The 12,603-nt window shown below is 36.4% G+C and overlaps 1 protein-coding gene across 1 annotated transcript in view; it reads right to left on the bottom strand.

The window, feature by feature from the left end:
* Positions 1-613: 613 nt before the first annotated feature.
* Mybbp1A (MYB binding protein 1a) overlaps positions 614-12,603 on the bottom strand; it is a 56,245-nt gene continuing 44,255 nt past the window's right edge. Inside the window, exons 17-18 of the mRNA XM_083128519.1 lie at positions 10,169-10,404; positions 614-1,451 (exon numbers count right to left, since the gene is read on the bottom strand). Of these exons, the coding sequence (XP_082984645.1) occupies positions 944-1,451; positions 10,169-10,404 (744 nt within the window). The 3' untranslated portion in view covers positions 614-943. The remainder of the gene's footprint in view (positions 1,452-10,168; positions 10,405-12,603) is intronic.

Genomic DNA, 12,603 nt, shown 5'->3' with positions numbered 1-12,603 from the left:
TTGTACCGAAATTTTGCTTTTTTATTTACCAAAAATATGTGCCTCTAGTTATCGGTATCAGTCAATTTTATATTGTTACTTTATCGGTATCAGCCAAAATTTCATATCGACCGATCCCTACTTTTAATGATAAACATACGAATATAATACAACGAAGAGAAGATTTTATGCATTCTTGAGCAGTTTGTTTTCGGTAGTGAAATGGCAAAAGAATACATGTAAGTTTTTTGCTTTTTAAATGGAGATGAGCAATTGCTGCTTCATTGAGGATTTAATATATTACTTGAATAGTTTTTATGTAGTTATAAGAATATAATAGTGTTACTAAAATTAGACATTTACGAGAGGAGTAAAAAAAACCTAATGGCATAATTTCCAGTGTATTTGAAACAGCGATAAAATGAAAAATGCAAATTTTGAAGAAAAAAAAAAGAAAACATCTAGGCGCAGAGCGTTAATATAGGCAGGATTTTGTAAGAGTACCTAGTACTGTTACTACTTCAAAGCAGTATCACCTCAGTCCTAACGCATAAATAAATGAAACAGGATGGTAATGATTACGATGATTACACTGGGTAGACTACTCTGCCATAGTTGTGCTTTAATAATACAAAAAATAAATATCCATAAGGTATTGTTATTTCTACAGGAAAAATAAACAAATAAAACAATTAGTGTTTTCTTCAATTCTTGCTTTTCTCGTAGATCAATGTATAATACAAATACAAATTCATGTTCATCTCCTTCTTTCCATGTATTCCTCAGCTTCTCCGATCATATATGTTTGCTGACTGGACGACTTTTTCGAAAATATGCTATACAGCAATGCTTTAAAAAAATGCACATCACCAATTTCATAAAATCCCACGTTAATGGAGGAATTTTATATGAATTCAATTCATTCACACCAGGATGGGGGAGGGGGAATTTTTTCACTTAAATTCTAATTTTCTACACTTTTAAATTTCTTGCTCCCCTTGACAATGTTTACAAAGTTTGTTTTATGCTTCTGGACCTTGAGTTTAAACAATGGTTCAGCATCATCATCCCTAACCATCCCGTTTAGCACTGCACCACCAGCAGGTTTAACAATAGTGGAACCTCTTTTACTGTCATTTAACTTAACACTATTTTGAACTTGTTTCTTTTTGCTTTTCTTCACATTCTTCTTTCTAGGGTCGAGATTGTTATTGTCCGAGTCGGCCGTAATGCTGCCTGAATCGTCATCGAGACTCTTGTCAAGATTACTGAAACTGAAGTGTTCAAGTCCTTGAGACGCTATGTCCATTCTGGCCTTCTTAATCTGCTTCCTGCTGTGAGCCGGATTGTGGCCTGCTCGTTTCTCACTCTTGCCTTGTTTCTTCACTGAAACACTTCCATTCATAGAAACATCCCTGTTGACTTTGTCGTCATCACCGTCATCATCATCTTCCCTTGTTTGGCTCACGCTTCTGTAATAGAAATTGGCAACATTACTAACACAGGTTCAAGTAATTACTTAAATATTAGTAGACCCATAGTTCCTAATTGTTAAAGATAGAATACAGATCATGCTTTCGAGTGGCTAACAAGGTTCTTGTTAAAACCAACCAGTCTAAGCAAGAATGTGATGCTTATGGGTAGAAGCATGCATATTTAGTTTTTAACATAAACACGAAATGTGAAATAACAAATTGTAATATTAATTATTCATGTTTTTAAAAGGTGAGAGGTGCATTTTGCTACCATATTTTGTCACGAAATGATGTGGGAAAAAAATGAAAAATAAACCCTCAACCTTTTGGTTACCACGTATCTATAAATAGATATTTTGTCATGTTCGTAGTTGTTATAATGTCGCTATTATTTGCTGGAATTTTAATTTTTTTAATATCATTGTTAACACATATATGTTGGTGTAAGGATTGTTGCACGTCTCTGGAAATTTATTGTTATTCCATTAAAAAAGCAGGAAAATGGCAGTTTTCTTTGAAAAAAAAAGCATTTTTGTGCACAATAAAGGCTGGAATGTTTGTTCCATGACAACAATGCAGACGTACTTGGAGTTTGAAATGTTTCCATAGATACACTAATGCCTGGTTCGCCCAACGTGTGTTAAATTTTAAATCAAGTTAGCACTACATTAGCACATCGAGGCAGGCATTTTTCCAACCTTCATTAAGGCTAACACACCTCTAATGTCGTCATTAAATCTAAAGGCACTCTTTTGCTCCATTAAAATGCTTAACAGTACATTATGTTGTGTCGGAAATAAGATGGCGGAATTGCGTGTGCTAGCTGTTGTGTTGAAAGGTTATCCCAAACTGATTTGAACACATTATTTGCATACCATTGCAAAACGTACACTAGTTTGATTTCTTCCTACAGCAAAAATAATTTTCCCATTTCATATTATAAATTCATATCGAAAATCAGAAATCACATGTAAGTTAAATGAGAAATATTGTATGAATATACTTTTTAAAGTATTGTCAATAATGGCATCGTGATCATCACACATTATTGACATTTTATTAATTTTGCCTGTCGAGCCAGATTATAGTTATATTATACGAACTTCATTCTTTTAAAATGCATATTGAGCTTCCACCTTCAATGCACTGTAACCATAAACACAAAATATCGCATGATGTAACCTCCTTTTACAGTGTGTGTAACCACAAGTGGCTAGCAACAGCTGAAGCAACCTGGAGATAAATGCTAAACCTGACCTGCCTAACCTAAAAGTACAGAAATAAAGAAAACCTACCTAACCTATTTACTTATTTAGCTCGTAGCTGTACTCGAGTACTGTACAATAAAACATGTTATTTAATATAACGTGTCTTAATATAATCACAAAATCAAAACAATTATTATGCAGCATACTGAAAGTGGGATAACTAATAACAATGCAAATGGAAATTAAATCGCATTCATAACAAACTGAAAGAGCACTTAAAACTGAAAAAAATAATGAACCGTTACATGTACAAGGTACATTTACGAATGACTACCATCACATAATATAGACTACTATACATATGTTGTTTCATTAAGAGAAAAAGCTTGAGGTCCTAAGCAGTTTCAGGTATATAGTTTCGTGTATGGACATTGTAACATTTTGACATTGTAGTCACATAAAACACACTACGATCCATTCGGAAATTATTCCTTGTACATATGTACAAGTGGTAAATGTGCACTTGTTTTTTTGTTGTTTTTTTCACCAGTTATGATAAATCATATACAGGATCAAATATAATATAAAAATACATTAATCAACTGTTGCATGTACAAGGTACATTTTCTGAATGACTACCATTTCATCACATAATGAATAACCAAAACATCAGCGGCGTGCATTCGGGATACGCAAGGTACGCTCTGCGTACCCACAGCGAAGTAAGAAAAAATGAACATTTTTTCGTCTTCCCCGAACATGAAAATTCAACAGTTATCGCTCCGAAAGCAGTTCCACTGCAAGAAATTCTGATTTCCGCACGAACACGATGCTGCCTTCCTGAAGGCAGTCCCGAATGATCCTGATTGTGACTTCGGCACCCACCCGATCCGTGTTGCCGATTTCCGCAGAAAGATGCTGTTTCTTCTGCTTGGCACCCTAGAAATTCGGAAGGTAGCCCCATTGGCTCATATCAGCCCCGACCACGTGTTTGGGTCTGCCCGCGCTTATCCTCTCTCCCACTTTTTTCCCGGTTCTAAGCGCCAAGGGTACCCAAGATTTTGACAGCGTATGCAGTGTTGACAGTAGTCAACATATATTTTTTTCTGGAATGCTTAGCTTACTGGCATTTAGCAGCCACGCGTAGATAGATCACTGTTGGGTTGCAATAAAAATACATTATAAAAAGTGATACAGGAATCAGAGAGGAGGGCAAGAATATGTAGTGGTGGAAGATCATATTTAATATACGCGTAAACTATCACATATAAAATATTTATGTGAGGGTAAAGTTACACTAGCAAGGTTTTTTTTTCGTATAGGGAGGTGAGGACCAGACTGGACTGTCACTGTGTCGAGGGGAAAATATGTGAACAACTTTCAAGTTTCGCACAATTCTCAGTGTATGAAAGTATCTGTTTATCTCCTTTCGGGATCAACATTTCCTTTGAGTTCCATAGCATGGGTGTTGATTGGTGACCCAACGATATGAATGAATGATAAAAGAAAAACATAATAAAACACAACACTTACAATGGGATTTGAATGAGCCCCCCCCCCCCCCAAAGAAATTCAAGATGAAGAAAGAGGGATATTATTGGAACTTGAAATAGAAGAAGAAGACAAGTTAAGCTATCTAGATATATTGATGAAAAGGAAAAGAGGACAAGAAATTGAAACCGCTTGGCATCAGAAGAAGTGTGCAGCTGGGGTATTCTGCCACAAAAGAAGTGATGTAAGTGAGGTGACAAAAATAAATTTTATAAAGAATATGGAGGACAGAATCAAGAAAATATGCATGAAAGAATGTGAAAAAGAAGGCAAAATAAATAGCCTATGGAAACAGCTGGAAAAGAATGGCTATAAGAAGCAGGATAGACTGGACATAAACAGAAGAAGTAAGAAAACGGGCAGGGGAGAATTGGAAGAGAAAGAAAAAGAGGAGAGAAGGTTTGGAATAAGGAGTATGGGGAAGACCACAGAAAAGATATGCAAAGTGCTTAGGAAAGCAGGAATTAAAACTTACAGGAAGGGAGGGAGAAGCATCTTAGGAATAGCGAGGAATGCTAACAAGAAAAAGGAAAACAGAGAAGAGGAAGAAGAAGGGATTATCTACGAAGTAAAATGTAAAGAATGTCAGAGTGTGTACATAGGAGAAACGAAAAAAAGGCTGAAAGACAGGTTGAAACAACATAGGGATGATGTACGACTTAAGGGAGAGAGAAATGCAATATTTAAACACACGAGAGAAACAGGACATGACATAGAGTGGGATGAGGCTAAGCAAATAGGAAGGGAGAAGAGAATGCTAGTGAGAAAATGGAAGGAAGCCAAGGAAATAGAGAAGAAAGGCGAAGAAGACACAATGAACTGGAATGGGGGACTGAAGTTAAACAAAGAATGGAAGAAGATGTTGGAAAGAGTGGAAAGGACAAGAGAAAAAGAGGAGAGGAGAAGGAAGAAAAATGAAGGGAAAAGAGCGTGAGATTAAAAAGTCCAACCACATTCTATATGGAAGTAATTGTGTTTAGCCTTTTAGGTGAAAGTAAAGTTGGAAAGTGAAAGTCATCTGCTAGAAAGTTCCAAACAACTTTCTAAATAGTCTGGAGGGAGTAATGTTTGTGTATATATATTACCCTTCTTGTTGTATCTGGTTACTTTTGTACTTGATACAGAGTCTGAAGAAGACCTTGCTAGAAGGTTGAAACGTTACGTTAGTTTATGTTTTTAATAAAATAAATTACTGCCTTGGTCAGCGTATTTAGTTTTTCATAATCATGGAAACAAGGCTTAATGGAGTTATATTTAATTTATTCCAGTGTTCTTCTGCAATGAACGAAGCTTCCCAGACATTCAACTCTGTGTTTCCCGTTAATCTATTTAAAACCCTTCTCCTTTTAATCAAATGCTTCTCTTCGATGATATGAGTTGACAAACCTGTTCTTGGGTTTAGATTTATAATGTCCAAATCGTGTTCCTGCCATCTTATTGCCATTTTCCTTGCTGTTTGTCCTACATAATCCTTTGAACATGAACAACTTATATTATATATTCCTGTGGTTTCCACATCTGGTAGAGAGTTTCTCATTTTGAATTCATTAAATGTACATTCCAAACTTCTTGGTGATTTAAAAACAATTTTGAAATTAAAACTTCTAAAAATTTTTGCAATTTTATGTGAGAATCCCTTGTGGAATGGAATGCACACAAATTTCTTTTCAACAGATTTTTCATTTTTAGTTTTCTTGCGACTTGTTTTTTTGATTTGGTTTATTCTGTTAGTGTGAAAGCCATTTTCTTTTGCTATTTGCATTTATGATGATGTATTGGCAGTCGGCAAGCACGCATTTGAATCTAACTTACGAAATTACAATGTAACAGTTAATCTTAATACATAACATTTTCGGTGTGTGGACGTAAATATCTAACAAACATTCATTTCTTAAAAATATATTTGTGTGTTACACATTACTTTATTTATTTATTGCTGTACCTGGGATTTCATACAGAAAAGCCCAAAACAAATGTTTCGGAAGAACGTGCTTACTCACAGTCCACGGTGCAACCAATCAAAATGTTGCATTTCTCGTATCAAAGTATGAGAATAGCAAGGAATCAAAGCAAAATGCCTGCATTAGTTAACGGGCATATAAAATCGCTTGAGTGAACATTAAAAGTTTAACAGGCTGCTAAGAGTTTTGTGATGCGTTAACTATCAGCTCGTTAAGAACGTTTTAACGATGCTTGAGCGAACCAGGCATCAATGTGCATAAATTGTATATAGTGCGAATCTATGGTTCATTCCGCGTATAACTATACTTCATTCATCCATCTCGGGCAATTAGCCTCCAATATACAGTTGTTTCAAGGTAACTCTGCATTTCGCTGAAATCTGAGGCTTGAGTCAGTGGCATACAGACATGTTGTTTGGGGGGTACAATTCATGTTCTATATGATAATAGTGCAATTATTTTCTTGTTCCAAACATGCCTGCGATCATTTCCATGTGTATTTTGACAATATCCTGTACTTTGTTGTCTAGGGAGGGGTAGGTGGAACCCAATTTTTATACAGAAATATTGGAATTTTCGACTCCTCACCTCGCCCCGCATCCATAATACACCCAATGTGCATAAATTGTATATAGTCCGAATCTATGGTACATTCCACGTATATCGGTACTTAATTCGTCTGTCTAGGGCAATTAGCCTCTGATATACAGTCATCTAAATGAAACTCTGCATTTTGCTAAAAATCGGCTCGGTCACCGGGGGCTTACCTGCAAAATGGGCTCGGCAATCAAAAGGTTACACATGAAACATTAGGTTTGGAAAAGTGCACTCCTTACACAAAATTAAAATTTCCATCCTTATAGGAATATTTATAATCCCCTTTGTATTTTCCATGGAAAACACATTAGATATTTTCACAGTTTATTACTCTTCTAAAGAAGTCTACCTTTCATCCTGTACTGTGATTCAATACTAAAGTGTAAATCACCAACCCTGAGACCTTCTGTAAACAAACAGTCTCACCGATTCGATGTATCACTAAACGTCAGCTGATTCATGACCGCTGACTACCGCATAGAACTCGCCATGTTGAAAGTGGCACTACTTACTTCCTTGCTGTTCACATGATTATTTTTAGAAAATAACCAATGTTATAAAATGTCATTACTAGAGGCACATATTTTTGTTAAATAGAAAAGCAAAATTTCGGTACAAAAACAAAGTCTATTTCGGGTTCAAAAGCGGTAAATAAAAAAAAATGTCGGTGTTATAGCGGTGAATAATCACATCAAAAGTGCTATATAAAATGACATTTTGGTTTTAAAATTGTGAATATAATCCTAAATTTGATTTAAAAACTGCACTAATTACGCAAAATAAACTTATCCCTTCTAAAAGCGCATTTATGTAGTTACCAGAGTATTAACTTTATTCCTGTGTAAAGGCGTCCATTTTTACTACTCACATATTTACAGCAGAATTAATCAATTTTCAGTGAATTGCATAACTCACAGGATGCATCAGACTTCAAAAAGTGTCGCGTCGGTATATAAACGGTAAATTTCGTGTTTAAGAGTCAATTTCGCATTTTGCAGTTCATTTCGCATTATTTCGTGACAAAACAGGGTAGAAAATGCACCTCAGACCTTTCAGAAATATGAAAAATTAACATTGCACCATGTTATTTCATATTTCGTGTTTTCGTCAAAAACGAAATTTGCATGCCTCTATGCCCATTATATATTTTATTTACATAAGATACAATTTACATAAAATCTACAAATTCCAAATACACTCCTATCTATATCAAACCTTAGAAATATACATTACCATGTTATATCATTTTGTCTAAAAAAAATGCAAGTAAAATATATTTTATTCACATGCAAGGAAGAAGCCAAATTTATGGGAAATGATTACTGATTTGCGGCAGTGTATCCCATACTACAAATTGGCCACTGTTTTACCTTACGTAATGAATCCTGTAACAACGCTGGATTTTCGTGTGGATTTTTTACTTCCATGAGTTTGCAATGCTTTCTGCGTGCACGTGGTTTTGTTTACAGAAGGTCTCAAGGTTGGTGATTTGAACTTTAATAATTTCTATTATTTTGCACAACTCATGGAATTCTCCAGATTCTGGAGAAAGGGGAGGGGGCTTCTTGTTTTAAGAATTTGTGCATCACACAAAATGTGGTAGGAAAATGCACTTTCAATCTCTTGAAATCACAGATAAAAATACAGCACGTACAATAACATTCCATTTTTGTCAAACTGAAAGATTAAAATTCTTACAAGTATTACCTACTTTTCCCTTCACCACCAATTTATAGCCCTCCTCAAAATGAAAAGGAAGTCAACTAAAGACATTAATAAATACAGGGTTATTCAAAACAAACTCCTGCCTTTCGTGATTTTATTGTGAAGAATTTATGAAACATATCGTTTACGAGTGTACATCAGAAGTTTGGAACCAACAGTGTGTGGACTATTCAAAGAATCTTGTTGACATACGGCATAGATATACGCCCATATAGTGACAACACAATTTCGTAAGTTACCTGAAAGAAAATCACGAAACGAGGGAGTTATTTTTGAATAACCCTGCACTTTCCTAAATTACTCCATTACACATTTACGCAGAATGGCCAACCCTAATATACCTAGTCATATCATAAATACTGACACAACATTGAAAGTGAATTATGACGAAAGTGTTAAAGATACTTTAATGTCCTGATTGTATAGGTTACTTACAGGTCTAACGAACACATAACACCAATCATTTTTCAAAATGGCCGCCTTTGGCCTTCACACAGGCCTGAAGTCTCTGCGGCCACTCATCTACAGCATTACGCACCGTCTCCGTAGGGAAAGTCGCCACTGCCTTCACCAGGGATCGTTTCAGACTGTCAATATTGGCATGCCTCCTCGTACAGACCATGCCCTCAAGCACTGACCACAATTTGTAGTCTAACGGGTTGAGGTCAGGGCTGCTAGCAGGCCAATCAGCTGGAGCAATGAAGTCCGGGACATTGCTCTTGAGCCACTCCTGTGTAGAGTGTGCCTTATGGGCTGGTGCGGAATCCTGTTGGAAGGTCCAATGTTGGTTCCTGAACAAAGTGTCACTCAAAGGCTTCACAACAGAGTTCAACACAGTATTTTCGTACACTCTGGCTGACGTTTTCACCCCTTTTTCACAAAAATGCAGCTTGGTGGTGCCATCATACCAAACCATGACTGAGGCCGGATGATGACCCCTCTGGATCTTCGGGGCTTTCTCCAGAGCTTCGTGGGATGTTGACGCATACACCCGGTCATTTTGGCGATTGAAAGTTTCCTCAATGTTGAATATCTTTTCATCTGTGAAAAGAATTTTCCTGTGGCCATTGTTGGCGTAACGCTGCAGGAGGCGTTTTGCTTTTATCACCCTCTGCTCTTTCAGACGTGCATTGAGGAAGTGACCTGTACTTCGCCGGTAAGCCTTCAACCCCAAGTCACTTCTTAACACATGAGACACTGACATTTTGGGAATGTTCAGCTCACGAGCTAGCACTGCCTGCTTTCGTACAGGATTTCTCCGAATATGGGCTGCCACTGCTTGCACTAACTTTTTGGTTCGTACGCTGCGTGGGTGGTCTTGCCTTGGGCGATCATCAACTGTCCCAGTCTCCGTGAATCGCTTGATGGTCCGATACACGAAAGATTTGCTGATATTCAACTTTTTAAGTGTTCTGAATATCATGGGGGCTGTTTGACCCACTTTATGAAGCGCTATTACTGCCACACGATTTTCGTAATCGCCCCACTCCATAGCTACACTTTCAAGAACACACTTCCTCTATGACAGCTCAACTCGCAATGGCCCACTCCAGCCTCTTACACAGGAAGGTTGGCCGCGACCTTGAAAACCGGTTGTACACACTGCCTCAAACTTTCTGTCAGTATTTATGATACAACTAGGTATATAAAGAAACAGAAATAAGAAACTTACTTCTTTGACACATGTTCAATCTCCAATTGACAAGCCAGCTTGTTAAACGCAGTTCTCAAATCTGAGTTAAATGTTCTTTCATGTTTGTAACGTACAAGAGCACTTTTTATCGATTCCCAATCCATGTGACTTGTACCCTGATGTAAAGACTTCACATTTCGCAGTAGATTTAGCAACTCCAACACTAATTTCCACGTCACTCGATTTTCCTTATTTTCTGCTAAACTATTGAAAAACTGGAAAAAAAAGAAAAACATTAATTAATTAAAAATCAAAGATTCACGTATTCTACATTCTAAATGCTACACCGTCATTTTTGCCATGCAACGATTGTGTAAATTCAAGTGGAGTACATAAGACCTGCTCTGAAAATAATAAAGAATGAGGTGTGACTTCTGTAAAATGAATGAATTTTGAATTAACATTTTTTGGGTGCATCAGCACTGAGGCTATTTTGCACCCATCACACTATACAGGGTTCAGACTCTTATCATAACAAAAATAATAGTGTGTCCGAAAACTAAAATTTCCTTACCTTGGTTAAAAGCTGAGGCTAAACAGGGCACTCAGCACAAAAAAAGGACAAAACACAGGACGACACAGCATTACACTGGCCATGGGGCCAGTCACCAGAGCCTCGTTAGTCTGCAGTCCAGGGTGCTCTACGTGGAAGTGAGGTTGACTATTGGGTGCACTATGTGGAAGGAGCACAACTCACACCACGTAAAATGAATGATTTTCACAATTGATGTGGGATAAGAAGAAAATTGTGCATAAATTTCAAAATGAGGGTTATCATTAGGGAGCGGAAGTTGATGAAATGTCACCTTTTTTCTGACATCTCGGACACGATGCTCATTAAATATACACAATATTATACTTCGTCTAGAACCCCAAAAAGGTAATTTTAAAGTGCATTTTTTTACATTTTTGGCCAATTTTCAGGTTTTAGGTAATTTTCCCCGATTTTCGGCATTTTTACGTCATTTTTCGCAATATATTCGGTGTATTGTTTCGTCATATTTTGTCACTTCTTTCATTTTGGTAATATTCTTGAGTCTTTTCACCAAGGTGAACATAGGCCTATATATATCTCTCGCAGGATTGCAATTTACGAGCAAAAGAAATGCTGAACTGGTGACAGACTTTGTTTTGTCGGGGAAAACCACCAGGTGCCTGTCTGCGGCAAACTCAGATATTTCAAACAATTTCTGATGTTAAACATTACTTTCCCAACGTACTTTTTCCTGGGGGGGGGGGGGGGCATGTGTATGAACCCTTTTCCGGATGCGTCCCTCATTTTGGTTTCCTACTTTTTATACAATTTGTTAAATTTCTAAACAAAAGTTGTCTTACGTTGATCGCGATAATTTATCTTTCTTTACAGTGCCACAGAAACACACCACACTACATCACCAGGCAAAGTTGCTGGAAATTAATGCATTTTACACCAATTCATTCAGTGTATATGACTTTTTCATTAAATTGTTTTAAAATTATTCGGTTGATTCCATTGGAAATCCTCGTTGCATATGTTAGTTGAATGTGCATGTGGTATCATTTGGTGTATTTTTTTTAAAAGCAAGATCGCATTTTGTTTAATTTCCTTTTCATTTCAATTTTAAACTTGAAACTATAACAAATTTAATGGTCATTTTTGACGTAATTTTTTAGGTCATCAACTTCGCTCCCTTTGTTTAAAGTTTGTGGAACATGAATCTATATTCATAATTGGGAGAAGAGAGGCGGTAGTAAATAAATACGGAGAAACTAGTACTCACTTTATCCACTTTTCCTTCTTTGTTCTATTAATTTCAGTGGCCACTGCCACCATCCTCGTTGATACTTGTTGTACTGTTGCTTGGTGTGCTTCTATTAGAACAAGTTCCAATGAGGATGGTGACAGTGGCCACTGAAATTAATAGAACAATGAAGGAAAAAACAGCTTCGCAGATAAAGTGAGTTTATCCGTATTTATGAATCTATAGTTTTCAAACCACAGAAAGTCCAAATTATGCAGTAATTTCATACTGAAGAGTTAATTGTTAAGTTTTTGCATTTGTAAATTTCAGCATTTTATGTTTAAAAAATCAATGCATACCTGATAATTATAATTATTTAACCTATACTGCTAACATAATCATTTTTTTATATTTTAGTGGCTTAACTAGAAGATATCAATTGAAAAATGGAACATTGTTAAAGCCAGCACTAATGTAATGATTCAAAACAGGTTAGATTGTCTTGTGACCTATGTGACAAGTATAAAAAAACAAACAAGGTTTGAGCATAGGTATAACTGACAAAAAAATGTTCTAAAATAAAAACCAAAGTAAGTAGGAGACAAAACAGGAATTTTGGGAAAGAAGTAACCCAAAAAACAGAAAAAACTGCATGCAACTGTCACGTGAATAGAAGTACATACTCTAGGAGAG

Source organism: Lepisma saccharinum, chromosome 9, assembly GCF_977018435.1.
Source record: "Lepisma saccharinum chromosome 9, izLepSacc3.1, whole genome shotgun sequence".
In the NCBI taxonomy this organism is placed as follows: domain Eukaryota; kingdom Metazoa; phylum Arthropoda; class Insecta; order Zygentoma; family Lepismatidae; genus Lepisma; species Lepisma saccharinum.
This window is presented reverse-complemented; position numbering and strand designations above follow the sequence as displayed.